This window comes from Prionailurus bengalensis, chromosome D3 (assembly GCF_016509475.1).
Source record: "Prionailurus bengalensis isolate Pbe53 chromosome D3, Fcat_Pben_1.1_paternal_pri, whole genome shotgun sequence".
Lineage (NCBI taxonomy): Eukaryota > Metazoa > Chordata > Mammalia > Carnivora > Felidae > Prionailurus > Prionailurus bengalensis.
The window spans coordinates 76,214,082-76,231,090 of record NC_057356.1 but is presented as its reverse complement, the minus strand read 5'-3'; the positions used below and the strand labels follow the sequence as shown (position 1 = coordinate 76,231,090).

At 45.1% G+C, this 17,009-nt stretch overlaps 1 protein-coding gene across 2 annotated transcripts in view; it reads left to right on the top strand.

The window, feature by feature from the left end:
* Positions 1–2,323: 2,323 nt before the first annotated feature.
* The window catches only part of FECH (ferrochelatase), a 38,537-nt gene continuing 23,851 nt past the window's right edge, over positions 2,324–17,009 (top strand). The window contains exons 1-4 of one of the 2 annotated variants that reach the window (XM_043558958.1): positions 2,324–2,593; positions 8,217–8,343; positions 14,059–14,178; positions 15,762–15,910. In XM_043558958.1, the coding sequence (XP_043414893.1) occupies positions 2,548–2,593; positions 8,217–8,343; positions 14,059–14,178; positions 15,762–15,910 (442 nt within the window). In that variant the 5' untranslated portion in view covers positions 2,324–2,547. The remainder of the gene's footprint in view (positions 2,594–8,216; positions 8,344–14,058; positions 14,179–15,761; positions 15,911–17,009) is intronic. The other variant, XM_043558960.1, reaches the window with a different exon arrangement.

Below are 17,009 nucleotides of genomic sequence, written 5' to 3'. Positions count from 1 at the left end.
ACACACACACAAATCTCTTATTGTTTTATAAATTTGCTTAGCTGTTTAAGGGGTTTTCTGGTTTCCTTAGTAAACCCACATTTAGAATTTCTGGGTGACGGGCTGTGTTTTCTAATCAGTTTTGGAAACGACCAGTATAAAATGCATTTTATCTGCTTTCATTTCATAAAAACATAAAAATGTACTTGTTGGGAAGCTATTATATTTGATATTTGTGAGAAATAAGCCAGAGATTAGAAATAACAGTTTTTATGATACTCTCTGTTCAGGAAAAATAATGAAGTTCTGTTTCCACCTATAACCTATGAGTCTTAATATGTGCATCAGGGGGTTTTGTACATGAGGGATTTTGCATTTTTTTTTCAAGTGAGTAAAAATGAAAATATAAGATGTGAATAAAATGTATGCAACTACTAATTCGTTTTTAAAAATGTTATTATGTTGATATATTTCATAAAGCATGTGTTGCTGGTTCCTGGGCAGATACCCGTCCTAGCTGTTGATTATGTGAGATTTGGCACCTTTGTGCATTGTCACTAATCATCAGCATTTCTCTAGGAGGGGCCAGAAGCCCCTTGTTATCTCCACCTAGCAGAAGGGGCACAGCCCTGGGGAGGCAGGGGTGACTTATCCAGAGCCTTCAGACTAGCTAAGAGCCTATCCAGCTCAAACATCTAAAACCCTTAGTTAGCCTTTCCCAGTTCTCAGGACTTGTCTACACTTCGACCAGCACAGCATTTCAAAACGTAGAGGCTTTCTGTGCAGCTTACTTAAAAGAAATGTGTTTAAGCTTTAGGTAGAGAAGTACATTATGAAGATCACCTCCAAAGGTCAAATTAAATGCATGTAATTTTCATTATGAGCGTAGAGAGTTAGCAGAATATGTAGGAGAGCAGTTTAGCCCTTGGGGCAAGTTTTACTGTCCATTTCTCAGGGGGCATCTGCTTGGATCTGAAGATCATGTAGGTAATATGAAAGGCACTTAATTTGATGTTTTATATTTGGCTTATAACCATAAGGAGGACCAACTTTAATAATAAACTAACCAGGAACAAATTTTAGCTACAGAAAAGTGGTTTTCAACTCAGACTCCATCGTCCCAAAATATTCCACATAGCTTGCCCCGCTACTTCCTTCAGGCCTTTGTCCAGATGTCAGTGAGAATTTCTCTGGCCTATCTATTTCAGATTGCAGTAGAGTCTCCCCTTCTCCATGTCCCTTATATTACTTCCTTCTTTTTTTTTTAAATTTTTTTTTTAACGTTTATTTATTTTTGAGACAGAGAGAGACAGAGCATGAACGGGGGAGGGCCAGAGAGAGGGAGACACAGAATCCGAAACAGGCTCCAGGCTCTGAGCTGTCAGCACAGAGCGCGATGCGGGGCTCGAACTCACAGACCGCGAGATCATGACCTGAGCCGAAGTCGGCCGCTTAACCGACTGAGCCACCCGGGCGCCCCATTACTTCCTTCTTTCTAACGCTCATCATCACCCCAACAATACATATCCTGATTATTTTGTGTCTCCCTCAACCCTTGTCTTCTCTGTTCACTGCTGTTTTTCCAATGCACACAGTAGGTGGTCAATACTTGTTCAACGAATGAATAACGCCTGAGACCTTTCTGTTCCAAGGTTGGTCTTGTACTTCAAGGCGCACAGAACAATGGGTACGGTTGGCAGGTGGAGGTGTGGGAATGCAGGAATGGCTAGAATTGAGAGCAGTGCCTGTTGCATGTGAGGGATTGGGACCAGACAGCTACCTTGCGACGGTGCGCAGATATACGGGCAAACTTCGCCATGCCATCCCTCCCAGAAACCCATTTGCTGGACTGGCCTTCACTTTTCCTAACGTTCTCACGTTAGCAGTATAATGTTTGCTTTCTGGTCCCGCCTGTCAAACTGTGCTGTATAGAGATGCCACAGGGAAATTAAAGATGTCATTCACAAGTGTCTCATATAAAACAATTCCTTTTCCTATTCTGAAAACCAAGCTTATAACAAAGCAGGGTCGGCACAGTTGTACTATAACGAGGCAAGCAAACTGGAGAAGTGAGGCAAAAGCATTCTCATATCTAAGTCATAGTATTGAAAAAGTCTGGAGAGCCCTTTGCCGAGTTGTGGCGGCGGTTTCCGCCTTGGCCAGACTGGCAGATGCAACCAGGGCGTTCGTTCAGGGTGACCGGGGGCGGGAGAGGGGCTGCTGGGCTGGAACTGACCGCTGGTGGGGCGGGGCCGCTAGCACAGCCTCGGGCCCCTTTTCCCCCTTCCACCCCCCCTCCCCCAGCCGAAGGCCCCACGCCCGGGCCAGCTGTCTCGAGGGGCGTGTCTTCCCCTGGCCCCGCCCCCGAGCCCCGGCTAGGCCCGGCCAGGCAGCGAATGAGCGGGTGCGCCGCGAGGGCGCAGGGGGCCGCAACTTAAGATAAGGCGGCCTGTGGTGGCAGTGCCAGCAGCTCGGAGCTCTCCGGGCCGATACCCGATCGCGCCGCCGTGGGAGGAACCCGAGTCCCGGGCCGAAGCTGCCCCGGGAAAGCTCTCAGGCGGCATCAACATGGCTGCGGCCCTGCGAGCTGCGGGCGCCCTGCTCCGCGATCGGCGTAAGTGAGGCTGTCGCGGCCGCCACCGCTGCCGGGGTCCCTGCGACGGCGTGGGCAGCGCAGCTCGCGCCGGGGCCCTCCGGTTTGAGGGGGTTCCGGGAGCGGTGCAGGAAGCTCCGCGCTATGGGGCGAGGGGCGACCTGGAGAAGGGACCGGAAAGGGGCCCTCCCCTGGGAGGGGCTGAAGGCGGGGCGGTACCGGGTCTTCTGGGGTCCCTGGGACGCGGCCAGGAGAGGTCCCGGAGCACCATGAGTCAGCGGGGTTACCGTGAGCAGTGCCGGGATTTATCCGCACCTTATTTCTTATCTGTAAAAGCATAATAATGAACGTCACGGGTTGTGAGCATTATGGGAGGGAGGGTGTGTTACGGACCTACCACTGAGGACGGTAACTAAGGCATCATCACCGTCATCACCACGGACATGGGTCATGGGGTTCCCTCCCTGGTGATGGAGGTCGCAGTGTGCCCAATGCTCCTCACCCGGTGCTCACTTGTCCTTAGGCAGGCAGCACCCACTGCGAGGGAGTCTGGGCTAGTATTTCCTAGAGATTTTTGGAGAACGAGCAAGACCTAGTGACAACCCAACATGTTTCTCATGCAAATTTTGAATGTAGGGTGCTTCTAGGATGAGCTGAGGAGTTTGTGCGAGAAACACCTGGTTGGCACACTAACTCTGCAGCATTTTTAACTGTGACCCCTTGAGTAAGGCACTCACCTGGCTTGAGTTTGGGTAAAGGTGAAAGGAGAAAGATAATATACTTCACGGACTTGGCATGAAGATTAGCTGGATGCCAGTAAAGCTTGGAGCACAGTGCCTGTCATGCAGTAGATACATTGAGACCCTTAAATGTTCAGTTATTATGTAAAAGGCTGGGGCACACTAAGATGCTTAGTTAACGCATTTGAATGATGACCGGACACAGACCTGCTATATTCTAAGAAGTTCCCAAATTCTTCAGTCTGGCACCTACTAGGAGGGAATGGAGAGAATCCACTTTGAATTTCCATATCTTATTACAGGTGCCTTTCTGAGGAAGATAATAAAGACCCAGTTTGTGGGGAGGGCCAAGGCACAAAGGGTACGTGGAGCAAAAGGCATCTTTTTTTTTTTTTTTTTTTTAAGAAGAGGAAGCACAGTGCCAGTAATGTGCCTGAAAGATGTATTGAATTAGCCTTTTCTTTCATCAGCCATTTCTGTGGCAGAGTCTTACAGGTTTTAGATTTGAGGTCATAGAACAATCTAAGAAGCTTTAAATGATTTGTTCCAGATTATAAGTAACTAAGCGGAAGGATTCAGAAACCATAGCAAATGTGGATTTGAAGTCCAATTGAATTATGAACTCTGATTTTTAAGATGTAGTTATAATACTTTAATCATCTTGTTGATATGAAGGAATTAACATCTGAGTTAGAAAAAATTGAGTAGTATTTCTGAAAACGAATTCTGAAAGTAAAAGTACAAAGTTTTACACTAAGTTTTTAGCATATTACAGAATCAATAAACTCCTTGACGTGGACCACATACTGTATATACTATATATATTTTTGAATTAGAAAGTTGTTAGACTAATGAATTATTGTTTTTTCTTTTTGCCTTTTCTTTCCAAATTTTCAACACTGAGCATATATGTTTCTTTCTTTCTTTCTTTCTTTCTTTCTTTCTTTCTTTCTTTCTCTCTTTCTTTTTAACGTTATTTTTGAGAGACAGAGAATGAGCAGAGGAGGGGCAGAGAGAGAGGGAGACACAAAATCCAAAACAGGCTCCAGGCTCTGAGAGTCAGCACAGACCCCAACGCTGGGCTCGAACCCATAAACCATGAGATCATGACCTGAGCCAAAGTCAGACGCTTAACCAGCTGAGCTACCCAGGCGTCTGATGTCTTTCATAATTAGAAAAAGAATCTAGAATAATGAAGAAGAGTATCAATGTTTTAATTAAGGACATTAGAACATTTTGGTGCCATACCAGAAAATAGTTCTTTTTTTAAAGCCTCCCCTCCCCAAATGTTTATTAATAATCACAATATCTAATGTTATTTATGTTCATTTTAACTTTCTAAACTTTATTTACTTATTTTTGAGAGAGCAGGGGAGAGACAGAGACAGAGAGGGAGAGAGAGAATCCCAAGCAGGCTCAGTGCCGAGCCCGACGTGGGGCTCAAACTCATGAACTGTGAGATCATGACCTGAGCCAAAATCAGGAGTCGGATGCTTAACTGACTGAGCCACCCAGGTGCCCCAGTTATTTGTTAGTTTTTAAAATGTTACCTATAAGTACCTTTTGAAACAAATCTCATCTCCTATGTGATAGGAAGTGGCTCTGGGGTGCCTGGGTGGCTCAGTCGGTTAAGCATCCGACTTTGGCTCAGGTCATGATCTCACAGTTTGTGAGTTCAAGCCTCACATCAGGCTCTGCAATGCACAGCCTGCTTAGGAGTCTCTGTCTCCCTCTCTCTCTGCCCCTGTCCCTCCACCCTCATTTCTCTCTCTCAAAATAAATAAATAAACTTAAAAAAGATGGCTTCATTATATATTAAAGTACTTGTGTGCCTTGCTTTGTAACCTCCCCTGCCCTATCCCTAAGCATCCAAAATATTAAATAATTTGGTTTTGGAGAACCAGTTAATACCCATGAACCTCTTAAATCATATATATACTTTTGAATGCTTCACCTTTTGGGTTTGTCCAGGAGTTACGAAGTCTTGCTTTCTTTATATTCTCTTCTGCATTTTCCTAGTTTTATAGCTTTTATGGTTTGTAGGCCTTTAAAAGGTAGACCAGCAGTTAATGTCATAGGTAGGGGTAGAAGGGGTCCCTGGGTGGCTCAGTCGGTTAAGCGTCTGACTTCAGCTCAGGTCATGATCTCACAGTCCATGAGTTCGAGCCCCTCATCAGGCTCTGTGCTGACAGCTCAGAGCCTGGAGCCTGCTTCAGATTCTGTGTGTGTCTCTCTCTGCCCCTCCCCCACTCACGCTCCGTCTTTATCAAAAATGAGTAAACGTTTACAAAATTAGAAAAAAATAAATAGGGTTAGAATACCTGGTCTCAGTTCATAAGTGGGCAAGTCCCTGCTGTTGAGTATTCTTACTTCTTAACCATATGCAGTGTGCCAGGCACTGTTCTTGGGTCTGGACATAGATGTAAAGATTTTTTTTTCCTGATGTTCACAACAGCCCTGCAGGGTTGGCCTGATCACCATCATACAGATGAGAAAAGCGAGGCTTGGAGTAGTTCTTTGAGTTGCCCAACTACTCCCACACACAGCCTGTTTGGTCCTATCTGGGATTTCTGCTAGATGTCTCTGGCTCTGGAACATATGCTCTATGCTATACAATGCTGTCTGTGCCCTTGGATTTCTGGTAAGCTGTGAACTGAGTGTCTTCAGGAGTCTCAGCTCGTCCTTTGTCTGAACAATTACTTAAAACCCCTTTAGCTACATGTCTGTTGGTCGTTTGGTCAGAGACTACTCTTAGTTTCTTTGGAACCTTCAGATCATTAGGGGAGAGGAGTGTTACAGAGAAGTCCTTGAGAGGGGGGTGTATTAACCCTACATCCTGAGCACAAAGGATCCATTATTAGCAGCATTGCCTTCTGAGAATTTGTTCGGCCACAGAGAAGAGGATTTTGTTAAGTATAGGGCATGACAGCTTGAAAAACTACCCTCCCAAATTGTGCTAGGAAATACTAACGTACTAGTTGATGACTCACCCGGATTCCCTTCTGCCACTCCCTTTTTAAGATTCACAGGAGGAAGGCTTATCACCAGCAGTCAAATCATGTAATGCCTAAATTCTATTCTAGCACCCCATGGAATCCAATATCTCATTCATACCAGGAATCGCAGACATTGTGGCCTGATTGAGAACCCGGTTACATCTCATGCAGTTCAGAATTGAACTTCTATATGTCAATCTTTGCACTTCCACTTTGAGTTAATAAGGACTATTCAGCACAAGCTCACGTAATTGGCTCTGTTGGGAATGTGCACAATATGGAGAGCTGGAAATCTGGAGATACTATTCTCCTGTATTTTATAGGCAGGGTAGGTGAAAAAACATCAGAGCAGGTATAGTCCCTGTGCCCTAGACCCTTCCAAATGAAACTAATGCCAGCACTAATCGTCCGTGGCAGGTGCTGTGCAGAGTGCATCACTGGTCTTATCTGCCGTAATCATCACAAGGATCCTGATAGCAGGGTGTTGTCATTTTACCGGGGAAACTAAGGCTCGAAAATATATAGCCTGGCCCCAGTCACGTTGCTGGTAAGTGTCAGAGCTGCATGAGGTCAGAACTGCTGGTCCACAGCCCGAGTTCCTCACCGGGACTCCTCTGACTTGGAAGGAGGAGGAGGGCAGAGGGAGACTGATCTCAAGCTGGTTTCATATCGGCTGGTTTGAGAATGGGTCATGTGTACAGTGTGGGGCACAGCGTACCCCCATTGCTACCTTGAGTGTCTATTGTATAGCTTCAGTTTAATTTCACTGTATGCCGTTCAAGGATGAATATTCTTCATGGTACAACTAAGTATGGCCCATGGACTTCTCAGTCCAGGTGGGTTCTCCAGGCCCACAACTGACTCCGGCGGGGCGCAGGACAAGAGTGCACATGGAGACCCATGTATCATATGTGGGATCGCCCGCTAACAAGCTGTGAAGTATGTTCTGTTCTCCAATACTGGCAAATAGACCTTCGTAATGATCTGGAAGGGTGAACTGTTGAAGTCTTCAGAGTTCCCACAGAAGTGTCGTGGCCTTGGGAGCGTTGCCTCTGGTCTGTAGGCTTCCCTGCTTCTCTTTCCACTGCCAGCTGTGCCCTGAGTTGTGAAGAGTCTTGTGCATTCACCCATGTGGACACTCCAGTCTAGGTTCAGGTTCTATTCTTGCTCCTGCAAATAGCTTCCCTTAGGTCAAGAATTGCTCGCACTGATGGCCCAATCAGCTTTCAGGAGAATAGAGCTAGGAAAGAGGCCTGTACAGTCCCCGGAGTGGGTGTGGGCCTTTGGGGACAGGGAATTCTGGGTACGGGGAGCCTGGTCAGGAATGTAGGTCACGGGCTCTGGGGTCCATGGATCTTTGGCTGTGTAGACTGCATACCCTGTGGGGGAGGCTGCAGCACGAGGAGGGCCAGAAGGGGCCCTCTAAAGTAGAACCCCCCACCCTTGTCAGCGTCCAAGGGCAGTGCTGGGGTTCTCCAGCCCTGGTGCTTTATTGGAGGAGGCTTATAGACAGATGCGAGGTCTGTGCAACTGGTTGAAAGCTGGCTCAAGTAACACCCCGTAAACCGGTGGGTCTGAACACGTCCCGCGGCTTCTCCCTTTCGTGTGAGCAGCGCACTAACTTCCGTATGCATGCGGTGATTCTCCTGAGGGATCACGTCAGCATCTGCCAGGGCAGAGTGAGAAGGTGTGTTTCTCAAAAGGCTCCGTGCAGGTCCTGAGAAGCCATCCCAGGAGGCGCCACCCCACCCTTGGCACAGAGGGCTTGAGTGCCGAGAAACGCCGGGGAAATCACCTGTGCTATAGCGTCTCTTTAAATTTTAAGTCCAGGACTTCTGCTCGGAGGACCCCCTCCAAAGACATTGCTTCCCAGCCGGATTTCATGCCGCTGCTTTACTTTTGTCACAGTGGTGCCTGGAAGCTCAAGGGCCCGCCAACCATGGAGGGGCCAGTCGATTGGAGCCACGGCGGCAGCTGCCACAGAAACAGCCCAGCGTACCAGAAGCCCAGAACCTCAAGTTCAACCGGGGAAGAGGTATGAATCTAATTTTAGGTACTAATAAGAACCTCTTTTTGTTGATGCAGACACCGGTGAGTGGATACAGGCTGCCTTAAGAGGAGAGCTGCGGGGGAATGCTAGTGTGGGAGGAGCGCAGTGTTGTTTTCTTGGCTTTCTTTCAGTAGCTGGAAGGCTACAAGTTGCACCCACACACGCGCACACACCGCTAAGGTTTTAACATTTGGGGGGAGTTTTTATAGATTTAAACAATTGTTGTGAAAAATTTTTTCCCCGGCTTTTTTGAGATATGATTGACAAATAAAAACCCCACCGGGCTTTTGTTAAAGGACACGTAACTCAGGACCAACAGTCTGCAGATCATGTAGGAATTTAGTTCTGGAATATGTCATGTAACACAAATTTCATGGACACTAGAAATGTGTTTATGAAACTGACATAATTATACCTATGAAATGTATGTTCTGTTTAGGCTAAGGAGTGACTAATCCGTCAAGAATTTATCTAGCAAACCCTGCCATTGTTTTCCACTGTTAACAGGGTGAGCGGAATTCGAAATGACATAATACGATTTGTGATTTGTTAAAGGGATAAAGTACCTGTTTCGGACGTCACCCCTGCTGTTTGCGGGTGGATGTCAGCAGGCCTGGCGTTGTTCCGGGCCTCCTCTTCCATCACGGAAGCCACAGCGCTTCTTAGGTCTTCCTCTCATACAGGGGCAGCACAGGACTCGAACGGGCAGTTGTTTAGCTGGGTGCCTAGAAATAGCCCACCTTAACGCTAGCCAAGCGAAAGAAGGAGACGGGTTGCAAACTAGTAACTCCTTGACGGTTGGTTCCTCTAGCGATAGAGCTATGAAAATAGTCCTGTTTTGTGGTTGTTATTTTTCATTGTGTGAACTTGGGTACGTTGACTGAACACTGAGTAAACTGAGGTTTGAAGGGGGATAGAGCATTAGGGGTGGGGCCTCGGATCATCTCTTTTCCACTCTCTGGCCTCCTAAGTGATCGAATCTGGTGAGGAAAACAGGAAGCAGGGACGCTGTCTCTGTCCTGGCGGCCTGGACACCGTTCCTGTGTGTCCCCACAGCCCCGTTTTTCTCACCTTAGCCATGGTCCAAAGTGCTTTAAGTCCTTAGGGTTTAGGGTGAGTATTTGATGTAACCTGAAGAACTGATTCAGTGTTTCTGGGAGAAACTGAATTCAGTGAATCAGGAAGAACTGATTCAGTGATTTCTGGGAGAAAAATTATTTCATTGCTATACTATCCTAGTAGCAAAAGCCAATAATATAACCTTAATATCATTAAATTAAATAAAAATCTAAAAATATCAAATTCCATTAAGTAACTCTGTATCATCTTTATACAAAAGAAATGGGTTCATTTTAGGACATGTAGACGGGCCAAAAAAAGTAAAAAAAATCACTGATAATCCCACCACCCAGTGTTTTGTGTCTATGTCTGTACCGATTGATATTTATTCAGCAAATATTTACCAAAATGTGACAGTCGTGCACATAGTATTTTTTAAGTTTCTTCTTTTTAAATTTAATAATATATCTACCATATAAATATAAATATTCGCCATTACTTTAATAGCATACGAGTATTTTACGAAATCACAGTTTATTTATCCATTCTCATGTTATGGGGCACTTGCATTGTTTCTAGTTTTAAAATAGTAGAGATGATGAAGTGATCAGTGTTTCTGTATATCATTCTGGTGCCAGACCTGAAGGCCTCGTGCTGCGCAGTGCTCGGACTATAGCAGATGAGACCTCCACTAGCCCGGGGGTCAGCCGACTCGCCTGTAAAGGGATAGATAGTGGGCCATTTGGCCTCTTTTGCTGCTATCCAACTCTGCTGTTATAATGTGAAAGCAGCCTTAGCGACTATGTAAAATAATGAGTGGAGCTGTGTTCCAATAAAACTTTATTTACAAAAATAGGCAGGGTGTGTATACAGATCTGGCCCGTGGGCTGTAGTTTCCCAAACGCTGTTCTAGAGGCAGCATAGATCCTCAGGCCAATTACATCTTGGAGGTTTCATGAAGAGGTAGAATTTGTGTCTTTATCTTGATGCTGACTATATACAGTATAATTGAATGATTCTGTTTCTTTATTAATTGATGATCTTAAGTTTCTGTTATGTACAATTAGTAGCTCAAAGGAAAAACCTCCTATTTTGAGAGTCCCAGAATATAAAAATGGCAGAATGTTGAAACCTTTTCAAGCGAGAAGTTTTAAATATGTTCCCCTATTTACACCTTTACATTCAAACAAAGGGAACTTGACATTCAGAGCTTGGTCTCAGATGGGCTCTGTCTGGAGGAGAGGAGAACAGAGACCACGGCTAAGGCTTTGCACTTCGCATTCTCGAATAGAGGGTGTCAGACTAGGGCAGCTAATGCGCCATTCGTCATGCATAACACAGTTTTGAATTAAGTGCACGTGTATTTAGGTATTTCCAAATCATGTGCATCACTTTCATGTGTAAGATCAACACGGTTTATAAAACACGGGTTTGCAGGGCAGAGTCATATCCAATTTAAAGCCACTCTTGTTCTGAGCTCAGGTGTTATAGATGAAAAGCAGTTCTAAATCTCGTTTGCACATTGATACCCTCTATGGCTTAGGTAAGTCTCTTAGCCTGGGGTTTCTTAACCAGTAATCTGTTAACTGGCAGCCATCCATGGAAAAATGCGCTTAATTTATTGTGAGTCACAGATTTTGAGGGTGAGAGACAGGATCTCAGAGCACGGGTGGTCTAAGTGGAAAGATTAAGGGAGCATTTTACAATTTCACAATATAATGAATCTGGAATTTTTAGGTATTAAGAAAAAAACCTAAACACCAGCTTGTTAATTCATTGATAGGACTTTTGGTGAGAGGAGGTGGTAAAGCTGTGGGACAATGACATCCTCCAGAGTAGTTGCTTAGTAAAAAGGAGATGAAACCCCCTTCCTCTAACCCAGTGGTTCTCAGTAGAGGGAGGGGGATGCTCCCCACCTCCAACATATTTGGCAATGGCCATGTCTGGAGACGTTTTGGTTGTCACAACTGGGACGGGGTGTGTGCTGTGCTTTCCGGCAAGTAGAGGCTGGGATGCTACTAGAACCCTGCAACATACACCATAGCCCTCCACAGCAAAGACTCATCCAGCCAAAAATGTCAGTGGTGCCGAGGAAGAGAAATGCTGTCTAAGACAATGATGTGAAAGGCGAACTTAGTTTGTCCTTACAGTGGGGTCTAAATTAGGAGATCTCTGACTTCACTGGAATGCAGCATTCTGCTAACCCCAGCAATTTTGCCTCAGCTTGTTTTGCAAATTTAGGTTGAGAATTCAGATTTCTACCTCATTCACCTGTAGTATGTTTGGCATGAAAACAGTTTCTTCCTGTATGAATTTGACACACTCTGCTGCCTAACATTATCCCAAGTGTTGTTAGCACTTGTTTAAAAATTGCAATTAAAATGTCATCCTGATCTCATTGGCTTTAGCACACATTAGGGACAGTCTTCCAAACAGGATCCAGGTCTGCAGGATTGGCTTAGTCACTGCGGTAGCTGGAGGTGGCCTTGATGTAGGAGGCTTAGACAGTGGGACCCCTCAGCCTTTGTACCAGTGGAGTTTTAAATAAACTCCAGGCTGGTCGTTTCTCACTGCTTTATCAAGGGTGAATGGAGAGTACATCCATCCGTGCTGTGGAGTATTATTCAGCCATAAAAAGGAAAGAAGTACTGATTCACGCTGTCACGTGGATGAACTTTGAACATTTTATGCCAAGTGAAAGAAACCAGGCCCAAAGGGCTACATATCATGTGATTCCATTTCTATGAATAGGCAAATGCATAGACTGAGAAAGCGGAGGATTAGTTGCCAAGAATGAGACAGAGGGAGGATGGGGAATGGTTCTAGTATGTGGGAATATTTTTGGGGGGTGATGAAAATGTTCAGGAATTAGAGAGTTGGTATGGTTGCATAACTTTGTGTGTATATTAGAAAGCACTGAATTGTATTTTAAAATGGAAAACTTTGGGGCGCCTGGGTGGCGCAGTCGGTTAAGCGTCCGACTTCAGCCAGGTCACGATCTCGCGGTCCGTGAGTTCGAGCCCCGCGTCGGGCTCTGGGCTGATGGCTCAGAGCCTGGAGCCTGTTTCCGATTCTGTGTCTCCCTCTCTCTCTGCCCCTCCCCCGTTCGTGCTCTGTCTCTCTCTGTCCCAAAAATAAATAAACGTTGAAAAAAAATTTTTTTTAAAAATAAAATGGAAAACTTTATGGTATATAAATTATATCTACATTTTTACGAATGCCAAAAAAAAAAAACCAAACCAAAAAACCATGAATGGAAGAAACACTCCTTGTCCTGTAGTGTCCCCACCTGCAGACTCTTTCACTGCACGGCCCCCAGTTCTCCAGGGCCTCATTTTAGGCTCTGACCCCATGGTTCCATGTCTGTAGCCTTGGGCTTCCGGCGGCTACCGGAAGCATGCGGGCGGCACCTGGTCCCGCCCTGGCCCCTTCTTGCCCCCTGAAGGTGTTTAGGAATGGAGAACTCATCTCGGCCTACCTCACTTTAGTCTGTGCAGGGTCCAGAGCTCCTCTGGATTTTAGAGGTTCAGAGCTGGCATGGTTCTTTTGTTGATTTAACTTCCCCCAGACTACTTGATTTTCTTTTTGCTTCTTCTTGTTCCTTCAGTGCTTGATTCTTTAGCCTGGGACCTATTTGAGTAAGAGCAATTTCTTGCCAGAATCCCTTAAGCAGTGGCTCTAGGTAGAGGATCAAGAGGTGAGTGCAAAGTGAGAGGTGTACTTTATCGTACAGGAGACACTACGGGGGAACAGTGGGCTCTGGAGAAGAAGCAGAGTAGCAAGAAATCATTTGTCAATAATAATAGTTTAACTAAAGGGAAAGGAGCAGATAAAAGAATGAGAGATGGGCTGGTTATTATACTGTGGAGGTTTAAAAGGGAAACCCGTGGTTTCTCTGTGTATGATAGAACTTACTATATGTTCCAGATCATGCTAAATAACTAGGCTGTCTATTCTCAAAACAACCTTTTTTTTTTTAATTTTTTTTTAAGTTTATTTATTTTTGAGACAGAGAGAGACAGAGCATGAATGGGGGAGGGTCAGAGAGAGAGGGAGACACAGAATCGGAAGCAGGCTCCAGGCTCTGAGCCATCAGCCCAGAGCCCAACGCGGGGCTCGAACTCAGGGACCGCGAGATCGTGACCTGAGCTGAAGTCGGACGCTTAACCGACTGAGCCACCCAGGCGCCCCATCAAAACAACCTTTTGAGGTCGTTGCTGGACTCCCTGTATACGAGGAGACTGAAGTTTGGAGAGACCAAGTAATTTGTGTATCTGTAAGGCATTCATATAAATGTTTGCTTCAGCCTCAGGACAATTTGAGCTTTATACCTTGACTCTCAGTTCTTAAAGAATGGGAGGGATTTTTGTTCAGGACTGACAACTTAATGGGGAAACATTTCAAGCCCAGAGAAGACCAGTGCCATGGATGGAGCTGGGAGACCAAGGTCAGAGTCAGAACTGGGACCGTGCAGAACCGGAGGCGTTGTGCATTCCCAGATACGCAGCCAGGTGATAGCAGTGAAAAGATCTGTAGGTTTGTACCTCTGAACAGATTGGATGTGAGTTTGCTAGCTGAACCAACAGTGTACCTTACAGAAAAATAAAAAGCTACAAGTCAACTGCATTTTATTTTATGTAGGAAGCCGAAGACTGGAATATTAATGCTGAACATGGGGGGCCCTGAAACCCTGGGAGATGTTCACGACTTCCTTTTGAGGCTCTTCCTGGACCGAGACTTGATGACGCTTCCTATTCAAAAGTAAGACGCGTGGAAACACCTGCACTTATTCCTAACTTGTGTAGTGCATCTTGCCTTACGTGTACGTCAGTTCTATAGTTACAGAAAATAAATGGTTTTTGTGCATATCTGGTGGTGACTAGAGCAGCATCATTATTTTCCATTGTATAAGAAGGATATGATGTTGAGAGAAATGCAGGGGAGAGAGAAAGCAAGTTGGGGGGCCTCTCCTTGAGCCCTTTCCTCCCTAGAGCTCTGGAAATGGCAGTTGTCTTGACACACCTGATGTCCCTTTAAATTTTTTTTAAATTTTATTTTAGGGAGAGCGTGCAAGCGGGAGTGAGGGGCAGAGGGAGAGAGAGGGAGAGAGAATCTTAAATAGGCTCCATCCCACAACCCTGGAATCATGACCTGAGTCAAAATCAAGAGTTGGCCACTCAACCGACTGAGCCAGCCAGGCACCCCTGATGTCCCTTTAAAGATTGTTACCGATATATTTGTACTTGACCCTCAACAGCTGATTAATATTCAGGGAAGCAATGATTATTATTCATTAATAATATTGTGGCTGTCCTCTTCCTTTCAAGCCTCCCTCCTTCTTTCTTTTCTTTCTCTTTTAAAGTAGGTTTTTGTAATGAAAAATTTATACATGCACGTAATAAAAAATGCAAACAGCATAAACATGTTCACAGTAAAAAGCAAGTGTCTCTTCTTGAACTCCAGCCTCCCAGTTACCCACCATGGAGGTTACAGATGTAACCAGAAATACAGAAATCTGCAGTTGTACAGATGTATTTCTGGTGACCATCCAGAAACAGTCCATGCATATCCAAGCATGTGCTTGTCTATATATCTATAAATATAGATATATATGTATATATGCACATATATATCTCTCCTGTCCTTTTTAACACAGATGGGAATGTACTTATGTATATTATTTAACACTTTGCTATTTTTTTTTTTTTTTAATTAACAATGTGTCTTGGAGATTATTCTATAACAGATTATATAGGCCCGGTTTATTATTTTTTTTCATGACTGTATAGAATGCCTTGCCTGGTCATAATTTAATTTATTTAACCAGTGGCTCACTGGTGGACATATATGTTGTTTACAGTGTTGCAATGAACATTCCTGTGCTGTGCATTCAACTTTGCTCACATATTCAAATGTATCTGTGATTAATAAACATTTTCTTTCTTTTTTTTTTTTTAATACATTTTCTTAAAGTAAGAGTATTTTTTGCTTCCGAATGTCTTACATATCCTAGTTCCTGCTAGGTGTAGGATCAGGAAGTGTTAAGATAGTGGCTGGCCCGCATCTAGGGTCTGCGCCTGAGTGGTGTCCTGAATCTTCAGGGTGAGTTGCGAGAGGAACTCGTGGGGCAGAGGTGGCTAATCCCCAGAGAGTGTTTTGTTTTCCTCTCTCTAAAAGAGACAGCTCCAAAAGAGCTGGCTGTCGTCAATGACCTCAAGCCTCTATTTTTAAAGGCGTGATCTTCTTAGGCTCTTCTTACAATTTTGCTTATCTTTTCTATTGAGTAGTTTCTGAGGTTGCTAAGGTGGAACAAAAGCCACTTACCTACCTGTTAAATGATTTAGTAAGCTGGCACCAATCATCGCCAAACGCCGGACCCCCAAAATTCAGGAGCAATACCGCAGGATCGGAGGCGGGTCCCCCATCAAGATGTGGACTTCCAAGCAGGGAGAAGGCATGGTGAAGCTGCTAGATGACTTATCCCCCAACACAGGTACAGTGTTTCTTCACTAACATCTCAGTTTTGTTCTTTCAAAGTAGGTACGAAGGTCCAAACGCTATTGGACGGCACATGGAGTTCTGTCGGTTTGTGGGGGTTCCTACATGACGCGTGATCACTTAGCTCAGTTCTCGAGGCACTATCCTGGCCTTGGCTGTGGAGCCTGTTTCTTCCTTATGTTAGATATGGAAGAGCTCAAGGTTTGGAACGTTAGTTTCAAAAGGAAGCTTGAGGTGTGTGTGAAGTTGAGCTAGGTTATAAGGAAGAGGCCACATCCCATGTATACAAGATGCGTATGTCATTGCTCTGGAAGAAGTCTTGGGGCTGCTGTCACTGCTTTTTCTTTCTGTGTGGATCTTCAGCAACTGTTCTCGGCTCTCGGCAACACCAGCTAGTGCGAGGTCCTGAAAAGAGGATTGTGTGTGTCTGGAGACTGTCCTCTGAGAACCGCTAAGGCAGAATAATAATGTGCAGAATGTAGCAGTCACTATAGGAATGAATTGTAAGTGCCGTGTTTAATTGCATTCCAGACGCCATTGATTGTGGGACCCACCATTGTTTTTATATATACTAAGACAAAAACTCTGCCGGGTAGTTTTAAGACCACATCTGTTGTGGGTGTGCACCAGTATGAGAAATGTTCAATCAAAAAATGTGCATGTTAGGACACAGGAAATACATTCATTACAGATACATCTTGGGGCTTCCGGATCAGGACAGGCGTGTGACACAGTGGCCACCTTCAAGGACGGTGGCCCCACCAGGCAGGCCCAAAAGCATTTCCCTCTTCTCTGAGAAAACACCTCTAAGTGTCACCTCAAGCTGCTCTCAGAAGCCACCGTGTCCCATCGCACACAGGGACAAGGGCTGTAGCCCTCAGCTCATCGCACTTGGAAAATTGCTCAATCATGCTTCTGTGTGTCGAGTTTGCTTCCTGCCTTGGCCGTGGCTCAAGGGCATTTCTTATTGCCGTTCAGCCACATGTCCCACAACGTCCCACAACGTATCTTGAAAATGTTAGACGAGGGACACTCACACCCACCTGATACAGAAGAAACTGTCTCTCTGGTCATTAACAGTTTATCACGATAAA